The sequence below is a fragment of the Phyllostomus hastatus genome, unplaced genomic scaffold, assembly GCF_019186645.2.
Source record: "Phyllostomus hastatus isolate PE091 unplaced genomic scaffold, TTU_PhHast_1.1 phas_scaffold_1066, whole genome shotgun sequence".
Taxonomy (NCBI): Eukaryota; Metazoa; Chordata; class Mammalia; order Chiroptera; family Phyllostomidae; genus Phyllostomus; species Phyllostomus hastatus.
The window spans coordinates 23,027,758-23,051,178 of NW_025334004.1; the positions used below are offsets into that span (position 1 = coordinate 23,027,758).

The 23,421-nt window shown below is 47.8% G+C and overlaps 2 protein-coding genes across 9 annotated transcripts in view; one reads left to right on the forward strand and one right to left on the reverse strand.

The window, feature by feature from the left end:
* The window catches only part of LOC123828683 (nebulin related anchoring protein), a 66,107-nt gene extending 53,792 nt beyond the window's left edge, over positions 1–12,315 (reverse strand). For 3 of the 6 annotated variants that reach the window (XM_045853764.1, XM_045853761.1, XM_045853759.1), the window contains exons 1-9: positions 12,009–12,315; positions 11,623–11,717; positions 10,970–11,057; positions 6,443–6,547; positions 3,936–4,040; positions 2,749–2,853; positions 1,973–2,077; positions 1,077–1,184; positions 676–780 (exon numbers count right to left, since the gene is read on the reverse strand). In XM_045853764.1, the coding sequence (XP_045709720.1) occupies positions 676–780; positions 1,077–1,184; positions 1,973–2,077; positions 2,749–2,853; positions 3,936–4,040; positions 6,443–6,547; positions 10,970–11,057; positions 11,623–11,717; positions 12,009–12,080 (888 nt within the window). In that variant the 5' untranslated portion in view covers positions 12,081–12,315. Of the gene's footprint in view, positions 1–675; positions 781–1,076; positions 1,185–1,972; positions 2,078–2,748; positions 2,857–3,935; positions 4,041–6,442; positions 6,548–10,969; positions 11,058–11,622; positions 11,718–12,008 lie in introns of all 6 variants that reach the window. The other 3 variants (XM_045853760.1, XM_045853762.1, XM_045853758.1) reach the window with 1 other exon arrangement.
* A 4,698-nt stretch (positions 12,316–17,013) lies between these two features.
* The window catches only part of CASP7 (caspase 7), a 34,413-nt gene continuing 28,005 nt past the window's right edge, over positions 17,014–23,421 (forward strand). The window contains exons 1-2 of one of the 3 annotated variants that reach the window (XM_045854013.1): positions 17,014–17,163; positions 23,099–23,214. In XM_045854013.1, the coding sequence (XP_045709969.1) occupies positions 23,099–23,214 (116 nt within the window). In that variant the 5' untranslated portion in view covers positions 17,014–17,163. Of the gene's footprint in view, positions 17,164–17,677; positions 17,953–18,061; positions 18,250–23,098; positions 23,215–23,421 lie in introns of those variants that run through there. The other 2 variants (XM_045854012.1, XM_045854014.1) reach the window with 2 other exon arrangements.

Here is a 23,421-nt window from a genome sequence, read left to right on the forward strand (position 1 = left end):
TTGGGAAAAGGTTTGCGTTCTCTGGAATATTGCTTTACTTAACGACCTAGATAAGAAACTCTACTCTCTAGGAAAACGAGCCCTGCTCCTCGGTGAATTGCTCAGTATTTTCTAAGACACGTGCTTCGATCCGCTTTGTGCTTGTGCAGGGGTGGGTTCAAAGTAGCCAGCTCAGCCCTTGAGAGCGTTCCTCAGCGGCTAGATGAGAATGCTGTGTTCTTGGCAAACCCTCCCTCTTCACATAGGTCCTTTACTTAAAAAAAGAAGAAGACCTGGCTGGCGTAGCTCAGTGGATTGAGCACGGGCTGTGAACCAAAGCATCACAGGTTCGATTCCCAGTCAGGGCACATGCCCGGGTTGCAGGCCATGGCCCCCAGCAACCGCACATTGATGTTTCTCTCTCTCTCTCTTTCTCCCTCCCTTCCCTCTCTAAAATATAAATAAATAAAATATTTTTTTAAAAAAGGAGAAAGTGCTTGGAATTTGTTTTCCTGAGTGGTTCAAGTTGAGTCCTAAGTCATTGTTTGCCCGCTACTTGGAAGAATCCACCTTTCGTAAACAAGGCGAAGATAAACCACAGCCCAACCTCTGATGAAATGGCCACAGGCTGTGTCACAGGCCAGGGGACTGACCATCGCAAAGGGCCATCTCCCAGGAAGTCATGTTATCCCATACCTGGCCATACTGGTTTGTATAGTCCTTCGTCAACGTGCCCTCGGCTCCAGCGGCTGAACCGGCCATCCCCTTCATTTCTCTTTGATATTGTTCATGGTACCTCACCTGTTTGAAGGGAAAGGACAAACCCAGTGAGTTTAGCCTTCTAAGGCACAGAGGCCAGGAGTGTAAAACTAAATGGCTTGTGCAATGTTCTTGTTATGCTTGGTTGGTTCTGGGAAAGGTGCTGAGACACAAAAGTGACAGATATCGTCAAGTTGATTGAAAACTATGAAGAGAAGCTACTTCTTGGATCCACAGTGCATGCAAAGCAGATAGGAACTTGGACTTGTCAGGCTCGGGTAACTTCCTGCTTCCCCCCCACCCCCTGCCAATGGGACAGCGTTGCTGGGGACTCTTACATCGCTCGCCAGCTCATTGGCTCTCTTGGCTATCTGATAAGCAGGGGTGATCATAGCAGGAAAACTGCCCTTCCCTCTCTGCTGTTCATAGTCCTCTGCGTACAGCGCCTGGAAAATGAAAACAAACTTGGAATCACCCGTCACCACCCAACTGTCTACGAGGCCATCTGTGTGAGAAGCCGTGCTGAGGGCTCCGGTAACACTCTGCAATCCCCTGTCACGGCTCTTAGGGCGATGCAATTGGCTTACAGCTGGATGGACCCCGTGTGTCTTTTTCACCTTTTTATTCCCAGTACTCAGCATAGCGCCTGGCACATAGAGAAACTCCATGCAGAACTCAAACACATACGTGTGTGGTCCCTGGTGTGGGCCAGGTATAGGGGCTGGACATGGGAATAAGGTTTCCACCTTTGAGAAGCTGCCAGTCAAGTCTGGGAGACAAAAAAGGCTTTTCCACAGCAAATAGAAGCCACTTGTTCAGCTGAGTGTGAATTTGTGTTTAAATTTCCCACTCAGAACAATAATAAGCTCTTGATCCTATGCTGTGGGGCAACTAGACTATGGAAAGCAAGCGGTAGAAATCTTTAGAAGTCATGTAGTATCATCCTCAGTGACAGGGAGAGAATTCATCTGAAATCACTTCTTTCAGATTAATCAGATACATCTGATTTATCACTAATACTACTCCCAAGTTTTCCCTCTAAAGCTGAGTTTTCACAAGGCCTATGTGAGCTGACTTATTTGATCCAACCAAACTTGACCTTAGAAATTTCTTCCTGTTTCCCTACGTAGGACCGAGATGCCTCCTACATCCTCCCTCCCTCCTTCTCCGAGTAAGGAAAGAATGGGGAGTCTTAAATGAGAATCACCGAGCCTTGACCCCCGTCACTTCTTACGTCGCTTTGCAGGTGCCCCCCAGCCCTGGCCCGTAGCAGCTCAGGGGTATCCGCCACTGTGGTGAACCTGGAGACGCGCTCATCGTGCCCTCTCTTGTACTCCACCTGATGAGAAGACAGCACAGAGTCAAGGTCATCCTCGCCGGCCTTCATGACAGCCTCCCCCAGGAGCTCTTCTGAGGCTACACCGTTGAGCTACCCTCAACACACACCTGTGGCAAGTCTGTGTGGCTTCTCACCCCGATGCCGGTGTGAGAAGTCCAAGAGACTGCCAGGCACCGCTACACATGAACAAACACGAGCTCACTTCATCTCTACAACAATCGCATGCGGCAGGGCTGCTGTTGACTGTTATTTTCCCTATTGTACATAAAAGCACTGAGGATGAGAGAGGTCAAGTAATTTGCTCGTGGTCACAAAGCCAGTGAAAGAGCCAGGATTCGAATCCCTGCATTCTGGCTCCAAAATCTGAGGTCTTAACCAACAAGCTATGCTATTCTCCAGGAGGGTCTGCCAGCCACTGACTGAGGACCTTATTTGGTCCAGCCTTTGGGTGAGCTACATGGTCTCCTCTCCATTGGACGGATGGGACCCAATCAAGGCACAGAGAATAACTGACGGGGGGAAGATAAGAAGACAGTTTTCTCCATCACACCACACTAATGGTGCCTGCTGCCCCAAAGCACTGTCTCTCGCTGGATTGCACCTGAATCCCAGGGGGACGCTAATAGCAAAGATTAGCATGACTGATGGTGAATAAGCATGAAGACACTCACTTGGCTGGCCAGCTGGTTGGCTCTCTTGGCCCTCTGATAAGCAGGGGTGATCATGGCTGGGAAGCTCCCTTTGCCCCTCTGTGGCTCGTACTCTTCTGTGTACTCCTGCTGGCCAGAGGCAATGTCAGCATAAGAACCAACATGAGTTTGGGTGAGAACTAGTAAAACTATAACGGCAAGCAGCATCAGGACCAATGCAACTGAATTTATAAGGCACCTGGAAAATAATGCAGTCGCCTGGAATGAATCCAAACATGTTACTCACATTGTGTGAAGCTACTATTCACAAATGAATCGCACCTTCAAATAACATTCCCCGGGTTGAAAACTTTCCCCTTCTATGTTTCCATCAAATTATGTGGGACCTGGCTGTTCCTTGGACTCGAAGGCTTGTATGATAATGCAGCAGTTAGTGTGCAGGAGATTCGTCTGAACCTAACCCACTAGTGGTAATTCTACAGCACTGGGAGTAAAATGTTTGTTACTTTCTCCTCCTTACCTTTTGAGTATCTCTACTGATTAGTTTTCTTAATGAGATATAGAAACTTAGCACTTGTATTGCTATTGTTTTCTTGCCGTTTGCTAAGGGAAAAGTCACTGCAGAGTAACAATCTTTTCCAAAGTGATTTCTTCCAAGGGCAGGTGCCCTGGGTGTGTGGAGAGGACGAGAAGGTGTTCTTTGCAAGTTGATAAGGATGTCCCCAATCTGGGCTACAGCTGACTTTTTTTTTTGCATGAACACCTACTACAGTTAGGTTGCTCTTACAATGCTGGAGGTCAGAAGTCTGAAATGGGCTGTCAGGGCTGGTTCCTTCTGGAGGCCGTAGGGGAGAATCTGTTTCTTTGCCTTTTCCAGCTTCCGGTAGCTGCCAGCATCCCTTGGCTTCTGGCTCCAAATGGCCTTGACCTCTGCTTCTGATTCTCACCCTCCAGCCTCCCTCCTTATAAGGACCCCAGTGATTACAATGCAGCCACCCTAATAATTCAGGATAATCTTCCTGTCTCACAATCGTTAACTCACTCACCTCTGCAAAGTCCCTTTGGGCATGGAAGTAACACATACACAGGTTCCAGGAACTAGGGCATGGGAATCTTTGGGGGAGGGGCCGGTATTCTGTCTACCATGACCTACCTTGAAATAAAGGAACATTCAGACTAATGATGAAAGTGATTTTTAGGGCCCTTACCTCACCAAGAGACTTGCGAGCTTCAACCATCCTTACGATTTCAGGGTCTGGCAGAGCTCCTGGGCACCAACCATTCCCCTCCCCATATCCAGTCCAATAGGCTCTCTACAAAGAAAACACACAAATGCACACAAACCCGTCTGGTAGGTAAAATCCCCCTACCAACCCCACCGTCCCAGCAATGCTCACACACCTTGTCAATATCAGAGGGAAGTTCTCTAAAAAAAACCTGTAACTTCCTATTGGTGTATGGCAAGTCTCAGCTAAGCAAAGTGTTCATTTCTTTTTCAAACTAAAAAACAATCTAATATCCCAAGCAATTGAACTTTCTGAGATTCATTCATATCACAGAAGAGTGCCAAAGGTAACTGAACAGTTCTTTGCTCATCATTGCACCAAGATTGGGTGGCAGGGAATTACTGTGCACCAGAAATCTGAGATTAAGCAGCATTATTCAGCCAAGCTTCAAAAACCTACTTCCTGTTATGTGCTTAGCATTGGGCTAAGCAATGAACATTGGAAAAGGAAAAAAGAAAAGAACAGAACAGAACAGAAGAGACAAGAAAAGAAAAGAGAAAAAAAACGAAAAAGACAAAGTTCTTCTTTTAAGACCTTATGACCTACCTAGAGAAATAAAACTAACCTATGAAACTATTACTGATTAGAAAATGTTTGTTTGCTTAAACACACTGCACTAAAGATAAATAAAACGAGAGTTTTGAGAAAGCAATGTGCATGTGATAGGCCCTGCTTTGGACGGGAGATGGAGCCTGAGCTGGACCTCCGGGGCTGAGGTCAGCCAGCAGGTGAAAAGGAGAAAGGCATATATGTACTCTAGAAGCTCAGTGCCATGAAGGCAGCGGCTTTCACCTGTTCTGTTTCCTAATGTTTTCCAACAGCCTGGCGCAATGCCTGACATGTAACGGGCCCAATAAATACTTGTTCAACACATTCCGGGAGTGGCGACCACTATGCAGGTAACCAAGGGCAGACGGGTGCGACTGGAATAAAGGGGAGGAGACGGGGGGCTTCCTGGGCTGGAGGTGGGGCAAGGTGGAGAGGCCAGGTACAGGCAGCCTTGGGAGATCCGGAAAAGCAGCTAACTCATGTGTGAAAGTATGCCCAACCACACGAGCAATCGGGGAAGTTTAAATTAAAGCAACAAGATACAGACTGTCATGACTTCTATCAGGTAATACCAAGTGTTGGTGAGAGTGGGGGAAGCAGGTCGTCTCCTATTCTGCTGGTGCAGTGTAACTTACACAGCCATTTAGAGAGCAGTTTGCCAGGGCCCATTAATATTAAAAAGACATGCACCCTTTGACCTAGCAACTTCATTTTTCTCTATTCCAGGCAAACACTCATTTGTGTCCAAAAGAGGTCATGCAAAAGGGTGTTCACTGCAATTTCATAACAGGAAAAAATTGGCAATAACTCTACCCATCAGTAGGAGAGCATGATGCATTCATTCTTAACGGCTGCACCCATGACACACCCACCCATAACAGCTTCACAGGGTGCTGGCGTAGACATAGCATCCAGCTAGTTGTTGAGTGAAAAATACAAGTTGCAAAACCATGCCTATTGTTTCATGAAAATCAAAGTTATACATTTCAATAGTAATATACATATATCATTCTCAATAAAAAATAATAGCTAATATTCTTTTACTGCCTGCAATGTTGTAAGGTCTTTACATGTATATACTCATTGAACCTTCACCATAGTTCTGTGAATAAGGAACTGTTTGAGGTTCTCTTTACAGATAAGAAAACCAAAGAAAAGAGTGGTTAAATAATTCATTAAAGGTCCCTCAATAGGTGGCAGTAGGCATTCCAAAGCACTAAAGTATATAGATAGCAAGATGGATATTGATTTGTAAATAAATAGAGGGGCAGGACACCTACCAGACTGATAACAATGAACAGTGTTTGGATTGTTTTTATAATAATAAATATGCCAGTATGATGCATATCATTAAAACTTAGTGGCTGAGGAGTTTGGAAATGGTGAGGCTCTTAATAGAGAATGACCATAAAGTCTCAGGTGGTGAGAAGAGTAAGCCGGGGACGTCCAGGAAGCTGGGTGTGACCAACACCACATGACAAGCCAGTGAGAGGCAACCCCTGGAGAGGGAAGGCCACCTCAGGGGACTCTCACGGGTCCTGGCGGGAGAGGATGTGAATCAGAGCTGAGATGGGAAAGGAAGGGGAGGGGGTGGAGCAGAGTAAAGTGTGAAAAGAAGAAAGGGCAGCCTCGGATTCTGGGGGTCTGTCCCCAGTGACAGAAGCACAGCAGTTGGAAGGGAGAAGCCAATGAGTTTGGACTGTGCAGACACGGTTCAGGCGAAGCTAGAACCTGTTGACAAGCTCTTTTGCAGACAGTTGGAGTTCCAAACTGGATAAAAGGAAGCCTAATGGGTTTTGCCTGGAAGTAATAATGAGACCACATTTCACGTGCACAGGGCGTCATTCTGCTTCCTGTGTCCGACCCCACTCGTGACTCACCTCGTTGACCAATGGCTGCCCATCAGGTGCGGTCGCCCCCTCCTTGGATGCCACGTTCCACTGGAAAACCGATTTAAACCGTTCATCATCGCCTCGCTCGTCAATCTGCACCACGGAGATGTTGTCAGTGATGTTTCCATCAGAAAAGAGACAGAAAATAAATAACCTAGAGCTAACTAGGGAGGGTTTTCCTGAGCCTCAGCTGCAAAACATCCCAACTGCACTGCAACACACACTGTGCTGTCAGCCTCCTCCTGGTTTCCGCTGTTCTGCCAGATGGGCGGCATGTATAAAGCACCTGCTGTATGCAAAGCTCTATCCAGCAGTGCAGTTACAAAGACTTAAAATCTCCACGAGCTTATCTCACAGAATTCAGCTTAAGCCAACCTCAGAAAACGCTAGACATTAAAGTAGTGATTCTTAAGTTTAGTCTGTGCAACAATACCAACAATACCCCAGGGAGCTTGTTAAAATGCCGGCTCCCCAAATTCAAGTAGGTGTCCTCTTATGTTTTATAATTTTACTTTAACATTTTGATCTACAATATACCTTCAGTTAATCATTGTACAGTAATGTGAGGAACATATAAGGTTCAGGATTTTTTTCCCATGCAAATATCCAACCCCTTCTGCACCATTTATTTAAACATCATTCTTGCTACATTGAACTTCAATGGTACCTTTGTCATAACTCAAGTGACCATATATGAGCAGCTCTATTTCCAGACCGTGTATTATATTCCACTGGTCTATGTGTCTGTTCTTATGCCAATACTACACTGAGTTGATTGCTACTACTTTTGTAGTGAGTTTTGAAATCTGGTAACCAAAGTCCTTCAGTTTTGTTCTTCATGATTTCTTGGCCATTCTAGGATTTTTGTATGTTCCTATCAATTTTAACATTAGTCATTTTCTTTGAAAAACCCTAGGATTATTACTTGGATTGCATTGAATGTGTGGGTCAATTTGGAGAGAACTAATATCTCAACAGCATCTTTGTGACCCTAGGATAGAAAAAGATTTCTTAAAGAGAACATTAAAAGGACTAACCATAAAAGAAAAAAATTGAGAGGTCTTGGGTCTAAACCCAGATGTCATAATTTATGATAACTAAAATGGGGCCCCAAAACCTGCAATTTAATAAGCTGAAGTTCAAATCATTAATTTTATAGATGAGAAAAAAAGTTCAGGGAAAAGACTAAACTGACTAAAATTTTTCAGTGGGTCATCAGACCTGTGCTTGGAACCCAGGAATTCTGTTTCTTGTCAAGGCACCGGTAATCAGGATGCTCACAGAAATGGTTGAGTATGGTCACACAATAGAGGAAGAAATGAAGACCATGCAAAATGAAATAAAGAAAAATATACAAGGAACCAAGAGTGAAGGGAAGGAAACAGGGACTCAAATCAATGGTTTGGAGCAGAAGGAAGAAATAAACATTCAACCAGAACAAAATGAACAAACAAGTACTCAAAAAAATGAGAAGAGGCTTAAGAACCTCCAGGACAACTTTAAACATTCTAACATCTAAATCATAGGGGTGCCAGAAGGAGAAGAGGAAGAGCAAGAAACTGAAAATTTATTTGAAAAAAATAATGAAGGAGAACTTCCCCAATCTGGCAAAGGAAATAGACTTCCAGGAAGTCCAGGAAGCTCAGAGCATCCCAAAGAAGTTGGACTCAAGGAAGCACACACCACGGCACATCATAATTACATTAGCCAAGGTTAAAGATAAGGAGAGAATCTTAAAAGCAGCAAGAGGAAAGGAGACAGTTACCTACAAAGGAGTGCCCATAAGACTATCAGCTGGTTTCTCAAAAGAATCCTTACAGGCAAGAAGGGGCTAGACAGAAGTACTCAAAGTCTTGAAAGGTAAGGATCTACACCCAAGATTACTCTATCCAGCAAAGCTTTTATTTAGAATGGAAGGGTATATAAAGTTCTTCCAAGATAAGGTCAAGTTAAAGGACTTTATCATCACCAAGCACTTATTATATGAAATGTTAAAGGGCCTTATCTAAGAAAAAGAAGATGATCAAAACTATGAACAGTAAAATGACAACAAACTCACAACTATCAACAACTGAACCTAGAAAAAAAAAAGCAAACTAAACAAACAACTAGAACAAGAGCTAGAATCACAGAAATGGAGATCACATGGAGGGTTATCAGTGGGGAGGGAGAGGGAAAGAATGGGGGGAAAGGTACAAGGAATAAGAAGCAAAATTGGTAGGTACAAAATAGACAGGAGGAGGGTAAGAATAGTATAGGAAATGGAGAAGCCAAAGAACTTATATGTACAACCCATGGACATGAACTAAGGTCAGAGGGGGCAGGGAATGCTGGAGGGTGGAGGGATGCAGGGGAGAGGGGAGATACAGGGGAGAAAAAATTGGGACCACTGTAATAGCATAGTTAATGAAATATACTTTTTAAAAAAAGACATTATCAAATGTCCCCTAGAGGGTAAAATTGCCCTCTTCGAGAGCGACTGATTTCAGGCATCGGAACCACGTGACCACAATAGGGAGGACACCATGTTTGCGGCCCCCCTCCCACAGCACGGATCCAGCACAAGGTCTGTAATTTCCCTGAGGAAGCAGGAAGAAGAGGGGGAAGCCTTCAATATTCCTAACGGGGTAAGGAAGCTTTAAGGCCTAATGTTCATGCTCTGGATGGAAAAGCCTAGACAGCTTGTTCTTCTAAACACTTCATTCACCTCTACCTACCTACACTTCATTCATCTCTACCTAGACAAAACGGGACATTTTGTCTTAATAAACATTTAGTTATTTTTTAAAAGAGTGACATTTAAAAACTCGAACGGCCAATCTGCCTTCAGCCAGCTCAAAATCTTTACCCGGGTTGTCTCCCTCATCACCATCACTGAATCATCCCTTTCTGTCCCTTTTTTGAATGTTTCACTTGCACAATGAGTTTGAATTGAGTATGACATCGTGCTTATACAATATCATAGATCTTGTTATAGAGAGCGTCACGTATACAAAGAGCAGTCTGACGTGTAAGCACACCTCCTGCATTTCATCTGGCAAGCTCTGGCTACGCAACCACAGACACGTCTGCATGTTTGTACACACAGAGAGACAGGCACTTCTCCTTCTGCACAGTGTGCCATCCTCTCGGCACGTGAGCGTAGGCCCAGGGAGAAGGTGAGGACGTGGGTTCCAGAGTCAGAGGGATCTGGATTTGCACCCACTCGACCAGCTGGGTGAAACTGGGCCAGTGACTTAACCCCCCTGAGCCTCAGCCTCCCCAGCTCTAACACGGCACTGCCACAGAGGTTCCCCGTGAAGAATAAACGAGACAGCACAGATAAAGAGCCCAGCGGCGCGTTTGGCACTGGCTTTAAGCATGAGCTCAATTCAGTATTAGACACCAAGAGATGAAGGCCAAGCCTGAAAAGATCAGCCTTCTCGGGAATCTAAGGCTGCTTGTGAATTCTTCAGGCAGGGGAATCCTTGGAAACCAATGACATCTGAGCAACAATCTCAGCCTGGGTTCCCTCATCCGGAGAATGGGATAGTAACAGCATTTGCTTTACTGGACACAATGTGCATTAAACAAATCATGCAAAAAAAATGTACAGTAAATGCTATATAAGCTTGTTAAATAATAATAAACCACAATTAGCGCAAAGCACTTAGCAAAACAAGCAACCTGGACGGTGCACGTAGAGAGCCACACGGTAAGGTTAAGCTCGTCCAACACACATTTGCTTGAGGAGGAGCGCGACCTGAGTCCGCAGGGGAGCCAGCACGAAGCAAGGTGATAGTAGGAAGGCAGGTCACCGGAGAGCCTGCCAGCCCTGTGTAATCTCCTAATTTTAGAATGCCACTAGCTCCGTCCCACAGAACTTCTCGTGGGGCACGGGCGAGACAAGTTACAGGACTCATCGTTTTAATAAACGCAGTGTTCAATCAATAGCTAGCTATTTGACAAAACGCCACTGTTGGTTTTTCAAGAGGTGGGTTAATCATCGTGGCCTCCTTGTCTGCCTGAATATCCATTCCACATCAAAATACCCTTCACCCACTGCCACCCCAAGGGGAAGGATAGGCTGTAAATAATCTTAAGTGCCACTGAATTTGGAGAGATTTAAAAGTGTCAAAATAGAGGTTTTTAATTTGCCCGTACCAAAACAATTATGCAGGAAAGGAAGGAAAGGCTCTTTGGCATTTTCTAACTAAGTGAACTTTGTTTTATGTATTAGGTGCCTCGTGCACACAGGGCCCATTGGATAAACTGTCACCGTGTGTCCAGAGCTGGCAGATCCACAGACACTACTCTGGGTACAAGGACCTCAGGTAGTCATCCTCCTGGGTGTTGGCCCCCGGCCTGTGGGAGGGCCAGTAGCAGTATTTATTACTTAACCGCACTTCGCATTCGCGTGTACGTGGAGACACCAAGCAGGTTCACATACAGACATGCACTTAAAAACTTAATAGATGCCTGAGCTAAGAAACTTTCTCTAAAGCCTCTCTTGAAATCCAAAATTAAGTAGCTCACCCCATGGATGTCTCCCGGAGATTTCCTCACGTTTAGATTTAATGGAGTCTGATAGACACTTGTGAAGGTGTTGTTCTTGGGGTTGTGGCTACAAAAAACAGGTGTAAACCACAATTAGACATGTATTTTATCCCAGATGCTTGAGTGACTTGTCTCAAAGGTACAGTCATTTTTTTAAATCAATAAATATAAGACAATAATTAAGTTAATGATTTTCCAGACAATAAATCTTCAAAACTAATCAAACAAGCTCAATATAGATAACTTAAAGACCAAATTTAACTGGAAACTATCACTTAAAAACATTCTGAATAGAAAAGGATTCAGAAATTATTTAAAATAAAAAGCGTTAACTCTCTATATGCACACACTCATGGCAATTATATGGCTCTGCACACTGTTTAACGATTTGGCATGGAGTTACAGTGCATAGATTTTATCTCTTACTTATAAGAAGAAATTTGAAACTTGAGACTTTTTATTCATTGCATCAACTCCTGCCTTAGGTCTCACCGAGGACTGTAAGCAAAAATTTCAGAGAAGACATTTCTTGGATTTACCCCTAGAGTGCGTGATTTGAATCTCTGCTTGGCTACTTGTTCAACAAATTTAAAAAGCTCAAGTGGTGGCGGGGAGGGCCAGCAAATACTCACGCATGACAGTACGGCTTTTTCTGGTGACTCACAAAGTTATTCACTGACAGCATCATCTTGCACACTTCACAGTGAAAACACGCTTTATGCCATATCTAGAAATCGCATAAAAAAGGTTTACCAAGCATATTTTCAGGCTTCGGATTCGTATATATTTCAGGGCAGAAAATCAGCTTTAGTCATACCGTAGTGATTTAAAAACACGCAGTGACACTATGTTCAATAAATGAGTGATATAGAAGACATAGCTAGAAACGGGTAGAACTGAAAAAAGGAGAGAAATACGCCTTCGGTTGGTGGTTCAAAATAACCCACATGCCCATGTGTGAGAAGATAAATTTTCCACGTTGGTTATTACTCCCCAAGGCCGAGAAACGTCCACTGACCTGATCCAGACAGCTGATCCTCTCGGCGGGGTACACCCCGTACCCACACCTGGAGCAGGCCTGCACGTTCATCCTGGCCTCCGAGGGCAGAAGGCAGAGACAGGCACCGGGCACGGAATCCAAGGAGCGGCCCCGGACTAGTTTTTCAAGTCTCCAAAAATCCCAACCACTGTGAAACGCTGGGGGCACCTGGACCGTTCAGAATCGCACTTGCACTTTCCTTTGCTGACCTTCTAGTTTGAAGTCGGCAGCTGGATGGTTTTTAAAGCTGCCACTTACTCAAGGGGCTATTTTGGCGACTCGCTCGGCACGCATGCGTCTGGGAAGCGAGGTGGAGGTATTTCTAGCTGACATGCTTCTCTAAATAGAAAAGTGAACTCAGAGCAGCATCATGTTTATGTGGATGACCAAATCCCGGTGGATGACCAGGCAGCACGGAGTAGATCCGTACTCGCTGTGATCATCACCCCAGAAAAGCACCCCGAAGAAAACAGCACACCCTCACGTGGCAATCAAATCAGAACGGCTTGCTCCGCGAGCTGGATGACTAACGCAGAAAGGCCAGCTCCCAGAAATATGGGCGCTAAAGCAGGACTGATTCACTCCGAGGGAAGGGTGAAACACCACACTTGAATCCCAGCTTTATGTAATACAAAATATTGACAACTGAAAACAGAGTATAAGATATTAATTTCTGTGTAGCTTCTGCTAGAATGCAAAAAAAATAAGAACAAATGAGAACCCTCGGGGTTTGGGCCTCTGGATGTCGGTGTTCCAAAACAGGCCTGTGGGTTTCCTCACCTCCCAGGCCTGACGCTGGGCGACTTGGAGACTCACCTCCTCTTTCTGGTTTTGTGAAGCCCTTCATTGCCTTTAGCGTCTACCTAAATGTTTCCATAAAACAGACCTTCCAGAAAGTTTACATGGGACGGTGCCTCGCCTGTTCCTACCCCTCAGCTCACAACCTGCTGTAACCCTCATCGTCTTATGTTCTTCACAGCAGTTCCACGAACTGACCTCTTAAAGACGGAGCCTCCGCTTTTTAAAGTTATCTGTCTCCTTCCATCAGAACAGGATCCTTGGTTACTCCCAGGATGGACACGGAAAAGGTGCTCAGTAACTATTCTTGGAATCAATGAAATAAATGTAATATTCTCACCAAAATGCCCACAGGAGCCAGAGGTGAAGTCATAGGTTATGGTAGGAGCCTTCCCAAATGGAAGGACACACACCCCAGCCAGTTTGTCATGAGTACCCAGCATTGCCCATATTCCGATTTTTCCAGAGAAGCCCGGTATCTGCATTTATACAGGAAACTCCGTTTTGTAAAACACTGGGAACAAAACAATACAACAGGGCCCTGGGCAGTATTTGGTTGGCGGTCTACCAATTAGTGACCCTTGGCCTAAACACTCTGAGAAGATTAGTATGTTGCAAAGTCTGCAGCAGGAGGGAAGTCAGTGGTGTTTTTGTGTTGGGCGAGCCAGCGGGGAGAAGGAGGCTGCAAAGCAAGTGAAGAGGAGTGAAGTGCAAGTTCACATGCACTAAGCAGAGGGTGCAGCCGGAGGCTCCCCATAGTAGACCCTGGGGCCCGGCACCTGAAGGGAAGGGGACCTCCTGAGGGACTCCGGGCTCAGGAAGACTCTCACACAGAAACATAATACACGCAGGGCAGCCTGGGTGAAGAGAACCGCAAAGACAAAAACAGAAGACCTGAAGTTTTCCCCGAATAGTCCGCTCTGCTGAATTTTTCATGCCTTACCTAGGAAGAGGGCTGGAAGCCCCAATAATCACTGAGAAAGAATTCCATCCCAATCCGGGGCAGGGGGTGGGGTGGGGCGGGGGCAGGAGGGACAAGGAACCACTATCAGAGTTCAGCTGAAGAAAAAGCTCCTTCTTCTCGGCCTGAGGTGGTGGTTGATGGCACCCATAGCTGCTACATGTCCTCGGTCAGCCTTGTGAAAACAAGACTTGCCAAAATGATTCCCTGGCTGGTGTAGCTCAATGGATTGAGTGCAGGCTCTGAACCAAAGGGTCACTGGTTCAATTCCCAGCCAGGGCACATGGCTGGGTTGCGGGCCAGGTCCCCAGTAGGAGATGTGCAAGAGGCAACCACACATTGATGTTTCTCTTCCTCTTTTTCTGCCTCCCTTCACCTCTGTCTAAAAATAAATAAATGAAATCTTAAAAAAAAATAAATAAAGTCATTTGCACAGGACTTAGAAAAAAACTTGCCAAAATGAAAGATGTGAACTTTGACTTATACCGTCACTTAAGTTTTTAAAAGGCACCAATTAGATGTCAGACTTTATGAGGAGAAACAACTGCAATGAGCTGCGGATGGGACAGTTTAAGGACCTAGTGAACGCGTATTGCCGGGGGCAGGTACACAGAGCCCTCACCTGCTTGTGGTCAGACAAGTTCTCCCTGGTGTCCATCCCTCCCCCTCACATCCAGACGACTCCCTCCCCACGTCGCAGTGATGACCTCAGGCCACGGGGGCCTTAGCCAAGGAGGTCCTCTGGCCGTCAGGAGTGGCTCAGACATCATCTGTCTTAGCCTGGGTTCCCCAGAAACAGAACCTGAGGCAAAGGCTTACGTGCAAGGACTTGATTCGGAAGTGCACCAGGGAACAGGGGCAAGGGGCAGGAATGGAGCAGGGAGAGTCGATAGCAGAGTTCGTCCTCAAGGTGGCCACCGCCTGATAGGAAGTGCATGGGACCGCTTGAGCTCCATCTTCCAAGAGGCCATCTGAACAGCTACGACTCAGGAACATCTGACAGAGGAAGGAAGCATTTATCTGCTGGCCTCTGTCTCCCACTGGTGAAAGTTTTGCCCCCTTGGGGTGTTCACTCCCCTGCAGGGCCATGCCATCCATGTATTCACAGAGTCCCAAAGCATCTCACGCCTCCATAGCAACAGGGAAAGGCAAAGGCAGCAGAAGGCCAAAGGCACTGTTGGTTGTGCCCACGTGGACATGGCCAGCACCCTCACGGAGCTAGGTGCCACTGCCGAGTCCAGAGGCAAGGTCCAGAGAGACCTGCCCGAGGGCACCCATGAGGCCAGCCCTTGCGCAGCCATCCGAATAGTGAATGCGGGTTTTTTCCCAGCGTAAGGAGGAAGACTCAAACTCTACTCACATGCGTATGGAAAGGAAGCGCAGAATAACAGCACGGGTCCAGGCTGGAGAGACACAGGAAATGCAGTTGGAAGAGATTAATTACCATTTAGACTCTAAGTGTCAGTATAATTATTAGACAGGAAAAAATTCAAAATTATTTCTTCCCTTCCATATACGCCCAATTTTATCCGTTAACACTACATTTTATTTGATGATAATCCAGCCTTACAATGGCACCTTTGTGGTTTCCCGCACCAGCCCACAGTAAAGAACTAAAAAAAGAAAGTTATCCTTCAAACTGTATTCCCGAGCCAGCAATAAATTCAAGTGTTTGACACCTGTGAACGTTGCCATGATATAATTTATGATAAAGCCTTATGGATGGAAAATTCATTATGTCTCCAACACAACGTGCGCCTGCTTCTGCCGCTCGCAAGTATGTGACGTGGGCAACTTCTCCGAGCCTCAGAGGTTCCACGGAAAATGAGCGGAGAGATTGACTGCCGAGGCCCCTTCCGCATCTAGCACGGTTCCACTCTATTTCAGGGGAATACCCTGCAAAACGTTACATGTGTAAATTATACATGAATTCGAGAGCAACTTATTTGCTTTACTATTAAAATGTTTCATTTCTCAAACGATTCATAACTGAATTCCTTAACAAAGGAAGTGACCCCCAACATTTCAGGAACATGGGTGTTAATGAGTCCTACATGCTGCCTTGCTGTGTTTGGGCAGCTATAACTAAATACTGCAGACTGGATAGCTTCTAAACAACAGAAATTCTCACAGTCCTGAGGGCTAGACGTCCAAGATCAAGGTGCCAGCAGGGTCGAGTTCCAGTGAAGGCCCTCTTCCCAGCTGCGGAGGACACCTTCGCTCTGTGTCTTCACAAGGTGGAAGGAGCCAGGAAGCTCTGTCTACCTCTTTTATAAGGGCACTAGTCCCATTTGCCAGGGCTTCACGCTCATTAACAAGCACCTCCCAAAGGCCCCATCCCCTAGCATCATCCCATTGCATGTTCATTTCAAGGGGGAATTGGGTGGATACAAATAGCCTAGAGAACAGCCATATTGGGAAAGAGCATAACTGCCTGTGAAAGAAAAATATTAAGGAATTCAGGGTTTTCACATAAGTTAATAAATTATAATCATTCCTTTACACTTGTCTGGGACCCGTCTTTCTTAAACCAACGAACTGTCCTTACCTGGTGAGACTTTAGAGACAATATGAACCTCAGGCCCAGAGAAAAGCAAGCATACAATAAGACAAGGTGAGGTTCTTGCCTGATGTCACACCGCGAAGTTTCTCTCCCTTCACTCCTGGTGTTGGTAGTTCTTTTTTTTTTTAAGATTTTATTTATTTATTTTTAGAGAGGGAAGGGAGGGAGAGAGAGAGAAAAACATCAATGTGCGGTTGCTGGGGGTCATGGCCTGCAACCCAGGCATGTACCCTGACTGGGAATCGAACCCGTGACACTTTGGTTCACAGCCCACGCTCAATCCACTGAGCTATGCCAGCCAGGGCAGGTGTTGATAGTTCTTTACGAACAAATATCTCTGGTAGAAATACAACTAATATCTTCTCCAATATGTACACCTCAGTGCAACTGAGTTAACTAGCTGCTCCCCCCAGGAGTCCTGGAGAGAAAGGCATTGGAGGTCTCCGTTGGAGGCCAAAAGGATAAAGAAAGACGTGTGTGTGTGTGTATGCGTTGGTGTGAAGTGGGGGTGGCTTGGAGGTAGGAGTGAAGTGGCATCTGTGGAAGCACACAGTCTCACATTTTAAACTAACTCACGGCTACAAACCCAGTGGCTGACACGTGGGGGCGCTCATTAATATTTTGGGGACGATTCGGGCGCTACATCAGGACACGTAGACTGTGATTTGAGGTGGAAACTTGCTGAAAGCTGAGTTAGAATCCTACCTCCCGCTTGCGAAGATAGCCACTCCCCAGCGTGGGAACAAGTTTCGGGAGCCCGGAAGGCCACAGCGCATCCCACAGTAGCGTGCGGGGCTCCGCCTTGGAAGAAGGTAATTTATGCCGATGTGCCCGCCGAGCCACCGGGAGCGTGCGAACCACCCAAGACTGGGATCAAGGGTCCGTCTGGCAAAGAGCTGTAAGGGTGTGGGAACTGGGCCCTTGAACTGGTGCTGAGGCCCAAGTCGAGGTGTAGACTGGGGGCAGCAGCGGAAAGGGAGCGCAGGGGAGGGGTAGGCTCTGAGGAGCACCGCCCCCCTCGCCCCCCGCATCTTCTAGCGACAGGAATCCTGGGGGCCGGCTCTACCGTTTGCGTGACCGAGAACGCTGCGTTGGAGCTCTGCCAAATCTGCAGAGCGCCCTCTCCTCTCCGCTGTAAGCTGGGCGGTAGGATCTCAGACATCTCTGCAAACTTGACCTGCGCCCTCTCCGGTAGGCGCGGCAGCTGTGCGGAGGGAGCTCTCTGGGGATTCTGTGAGCAGTGAACCAGGCCATTTTGCTGGCGACCAACTTTGCGAGGGTGTGTTCTCTCTGGGCTATGCACGCGACTAACTTTGTGGAACGCGCGACCCGTTCTGCATCGGGCGCCCCGGTTCCCGGCCCCGACACGGTGCGCACGACAGTTGCTCGCCGTCAGCTGCAGGGCGCTCTCTTCCGCGACGGTGCGCACCGCCCCTTGGGAGAGCGCACTGTCCCGAGTCGGGACACTGGCCCCTCGAACTGTCGCGGGCGACTCCTCCCACTCCAGCGTGGCGGCTTTTACTTTCGTTTTTATGAGAGTGGCCTCAGACGCTAGCTGCGGAGGGACAGAGGCGGCCGCAAGCTCTGGCCGCGGAGGAACGGTAACTTCGGCTCCCGCCTCTCCTTTCGTCTTTCCCGCTTCCCAGCGCACCTCCTCCCCCTAAGCCCCTCTTCCGTCCTCCCGTCTGTCCCGCGCGTTCTTCCTTCCGCCTAGAGCAAGGGCTGCCAGGCTGCCAGGCTGCCAGGAGCCGGTCCTTTGCAGCTAGGAGGCCCGACCGCTTGCACTGAAACTTTGAGGCGAGGGCTCTCCGCGTCCCCAGCATTGCTCGCTTTGATCCGCCTGACCTCCCCTGCGAGCCAGCGAGCTTGCGTCACCCGGTGCTGCTGGAAAAGGAGAGGTGGGTTTGGAAGGGAAGGAGCGGTTCTCTCGCAGGGCTGACAGCCCTCACGTTGCAGTTCCCGCGTCCCTGCTTGCCAGCTTGGAGGGCCTGGCTAAAGGTTGCAGCGAGGATAGAAGCATCCGATCGCCTCTGTCAGGGCTTAGTATGCCGCACGTGGGCTACGATCAGCACTGCGCCGGCACCCTTGTGCAGGACCCTTGAAGATCCCCTGAGGAAGTGAAAAAAGTCAGGACTCTCAGGCTGCCGGGTTACCTTACAACCTTTCATTAGCGTATTCAAGTTTGCTGTTTGTGGGGCAGTACGTTTACTGGTAGGTGATTGTGTCATTCCCAGGCCTTTTTCCTTGAACTTCTGGACTGGCAGACATCTGGGCGCTAACTTTTGTTTGCTTACTGTCTGTTTCCTCCTTGAGGACCTATATACAGCCTGACCTTCATTCTCGATAGACAGGTAATGCATAGGTACACGTCTGCCTTTTCTTCGAAGATATCAAAGTTTCTTGTGCAATGAGGGGTAAAGGCTCCAGTTTCCTAGCAATGCTCTGAGTATCAGGTGCCAGTGCAGCACTTGAATGCCCCCGGAGCCCCCTCTTCTCCCAGTGCTGGGGGAGAGAGGTGGGGGTCCTAGGGGCTGCTTCTCTTTGAGCCTCACAGGAGGACTGTCTTCACTGGGCCAAGAGTGGGGTGCAAGTGGTATTACATCAGTTTTGGGAGGAAGCAGCTGCACTCCCTCCCCCCATTAAAAAAAAAAAAGGTCAGACAGTAAGTAGCTGAGAAGCGATTTCCCACCAGATGTGTACCCACTCGCCTGTGAAGCGTGTATAGAAATAATGACAAAAACGTTTTTAGTTTTCAGTGTCTGTAAAAGCTGCTTAAAATATGAATGTTATTTTAAAATAGCAGTGAAGGTTGACAGTCGAATGTTTTCATAGTCTTGAGTGGTGCGGGCAGTGGTGATAATAGGGAATATTTATTGAGCATTTAGAATGGGTCACACTGTGCGTAGCATTTTACATGCATTGTTCCATTCAGCCTCAGTTTCCAGATGAAGAGACGGAGGCTTGGAGAGGTTGGATGCTTTGGTCAGGGTCCTCTGGTTAACAGGGGGAGCAGCCAGTTTAACCCTTGATCTGCTCTTCACCACGACTGGGCTCTCCATGGCCTCCCCTGGGTCCCTTTGGTTCTGCTGTGTGTCCCATATCAACCGTTCTTTTGGGACACTGAGTAACATAAACACTTTAAGTACATTTCAGTTAGAACACTTTTAAGGAAATATTTATTGAGTGCCTGCTGTGGTACCTGGCACTTTTCTGTGCCTAGAACAAAAAATGATGATTAAGATCAGCTCTCAATCTGCAAAATAGAGTCATAGTGGATAACAGCAATAGTAATAATCATAATAATAACTACCCTGGAGTGCCTGGTACTATTAATGCTTTATGTATATCATGTATGAATGTATTTAAGAGAAGGTACATGTATTTAACAATTGAGTATGCAGTGTCCCGTGAATGACTGACTGCTCTCGGAGCCTGCACCCCAGGAAGGGAACACATACAGGAAAGCTACTCCAGATGTGGCCTCTTCAGGCACGGGAGAGCTGAGATAGGCCTGGATTTCCTTGATGGGCTGAGGACACATGGGAAGAAGGGGTCAACACCAAGTCTCGGCTTGCCTGACGTGATGTGACTGAGATCAGGCACCCCACTTGGTCACTGCCCTCGTTCTGGGTGAACTTGATTGCACTCGAAAATCAAGCCCAGCTTCCCGGGCATAAGAAAGTCACTGAGTGTTTGGCCTTACAGATTTAAAAGAGTCAAGTCCCACCACCACACTGGCATGTTTTAGACAGACATTCGGCAGGTTGTTAGAAGGGGTGTTTGCTGTCCACCCCGACAGTGGGCAGCAGTACCCCAGAAAGATGTTGTGTGGGTTTCACGCAGACCCTCCTGGCTTAGTGTTTGGAGGGGAAGTTCTAGAAAGCCTCCCACCACAGAGCCGTAGAAATCAGCCTGAACTTCACCCCTCTGTAGCTATGGGCGGCCGAAGGTCTGTAACTACAAGTGGCCAAGAAAGTATATGAGCTGCGCCTTTCCTCTGATGGAGCAGGCTAGGTGTTTCTTAAGTGTGCAGTTCCTTCTGCCTGCATCGCCCCACCCCCACCCCCTACTTCCCCTTCTCAGATCTCAGGTCACACAGCTCCTCCCCTGAGAACCTCCCCCACGTCCTGAGGCTGGGTCCCCTGGTACCCTGCACACACCACAGCAGCAGCCCGACATCTGTGGCACGCTTTTCTGGGGAGCAGAGCCTCTTCCCACACAAGGCAGGAGCAGGCCAGTTTGCTACAAAGTATAGTCCCCCTCCCCCCTCCCGGCCCTAGCACACTGCCTGGAGCAATAGACATGGAGTAAACACTCATCAAATGACTTCTCATTGGTCCCAACAATATTAAAAGAGCTATTTTGCAGAAGGTTTTTACACATAAAGGTCACGCCATTTTATCAACATACTGCCCAGATTCAGCCTCTAAGACAGTGGCATCGAAGGCTCAAGGCTTCATTCACACCATGTGTTGAAGTTAATGTGTCTTTTTCTGGTGGCTCTTATGTAACTCAAACTTGCTCATTTTGAAAATATTTTACTGCTTTGCTAAATACCAATCCACAATGAAAGGTAATTAAGTCTATATTAAGGAAATGAAATAAAAGCTGTTGAGCAATTCTGAGTGCCTGGATCCCCCTTATCTCTGGGGATAGGGTTATCTCTGTTTTCGAGATACATTTTGAGTCCTAATCTGAAAAACCCATCTGCCTCCAAGCTGTAAACACATTGGTGGCGATGGGAGGGGCGTTTGTGACCTGCAGAGATCCAGGGAGGCCACCTGGCTTCTAATGGTCATCGTACAGATCTGGTGTGGAAGTCTCCCTCCCTCTCAGTTCTCCCCTCACTGCCCAGTTCAGCCCTAAGGTGAGCTAGAAGGCGACATGACAATTCCACTCAGATCTCAAGGCCACTAGGTGGATGTTTTGCGGTCTTGGACACCTCCCAGAGGTATCCTTCTGGAATTCCTTCTCACCTCCACCTTCCACAAGCCATTCCTTGTGCTCTGGGAGACAATATGCTCTGACAGATCAGTGCCTTCTTGTTTTCCAGTCAAGTGCAGACATGCCCGAGGGGGCCCCATCAGAATGCACGCCTACACCTGACACCTCGGGAGTGCTCTGTGCAATGGCTGAGAGATTGGGACCAGTGGAGATTACAGGCTGGAGAGTTGTCCCTTCATTCTTGAGGCCGATCCCTTTGTGGTAAAGGAAATGGGAGTTGATTTAGGGGAAGTGACACTAGAATAGGCTCTGCTTCTGACGAGCTGCATCACTTGTAGCTAGTTCTCTTCCCAGCTTTTCATTCACTTAATATGCATTCAGTAAACCAGGCACCTGCATGCCAGGCACCTGCGCAATAATGAACTTACATTGTCATGTCTGAGCCAAGCAATAAGCAGAGTGCAAATAGATAAGACAAATACCAGGGCTGTAAAGGGAATGGGAATTGGGTGGGTGGAGGGTGTTGATGTAATAGGAGTCATCAAGGAGGACCTCTCTGCAGAGGTGCCATTTACACCGAATTCTGAAGATGGAGAATTAAACCACAGGGGCAAAGATGGCATGGTCAGCAAATATGTGGGCGGTGACTCCTCGGAAGAGAGAACCAACCATGAGCCCAGACAGAACCCGAAATGAGCATGGTGCACCCAGGGACTCCCCGGAGCTGGGAGCTAATGGTGCGAGGGCAAGGGGTGGCCTGGAGTGCTCGCTGCTGGCCTCCACCTGAGTCCCACTGTATTCGAGTTACGTGACCTGCGACAAGTCATTAACCTTTTTCAGCCTCAACTTCCTCATCTGTCCAAAGGCAGTTATCGGAGGGCTGATCGAACAGTGTTATTGGTCGTAAGGATGATCTGACAGTGTTATTGGGAGTACTGAAAAAGTAACGTTGATAAACCAGTAACAAATCTGAGTTTCTATCCCTACACTGTTCGTTTCTCAGCGCAGAGGGAGTAGTAGGTGAGTAGGGGATCCTCTTGGCTGACAGTTTCCCCGGATCAGGGGTCAGCACGCCCGTTTTGTGAAGGGCCAGCTCGTGAGTCGTGTAGGCTTCACGGGCGCTGTTACCTGTTGTCACAGCTACTCAGCTCAGATTGTGGTGGGGAGAGCAGCCACCGACGATTCGTCAATGAACGGGTGTGACTATTCCAGTAAAACGTTACTGAGAAGCGGGCAGTGGGCCGTAGTTCGAAGGGCCTTGACATCCAAGGACATGGGGTTAGATTTGAACTTTTAGATCACAGGAGTCTCTTGAAGATGACTGAGCCTCAGATAGATTTGAGGACATCCGTTTTGGGTAAAACCGTGAAAAACCATGAGAAACAGAGAGAGAGCCTGATGCTGCAGTGCGCTCCTGTCTTGCACTGGGTCTCTGAGCCGTGCAGGCAGAGGATGAGCACCTCGTCACCTGGCAGGAACTGGGGGGAGTTTCTTGTTGTCTCAGACCTCGAAGGGCCTTCCCCAGCTCCTCGCACTCAGGGCACACTTAACAGAGCCGTGGCCGCTGGATGTCGTGGGGACTTGGTTGTCCTCCCCACTGTGTCCCCCTCTCTGCAACAGTGCCTGAAACAGAGTCGGCATTCGAGCCTGTGAATGAGCTGATGGGGTGGGAGCCCAGGCCTGGAGTCTCCGTGTTCAAGACGGCTCGTCTCTAGGCTGAGGGGAAAACAGTGGCACCTAAGGAGTGCTGTTTAAAGACACCACACTGGATCCCAATTTCCTGTTTTGTTTTTCTCCTCCCAGATGGCAGACGATGAAGGCCAAGGCTCTGCGGGGAAGCAGGGAGCTGGGGATTCGGGGAGTGATGACACAGTGGACGCCAGGCCAGACCGGTCCTCGTTTGTCTCATCACTGCTCAGGTGGGTTTCCTCCCTGGCTGGGCCAGTCGGGGGCCCCGGGCCCCTTGGCCTGCCCCGCTTCTGCTGTCTCGGGCACCCACAGGGAGGGGCATGCTCAGGGGAAGGGGTGTATGCTGCGCGTGGGAGGTTAGCAAGGACCCTGCTGGCTCTGTGACAGCCCTAGGGTCCCCCGTGTACACTCCTGTGTTTCTGGGACAAGCCCAGCTG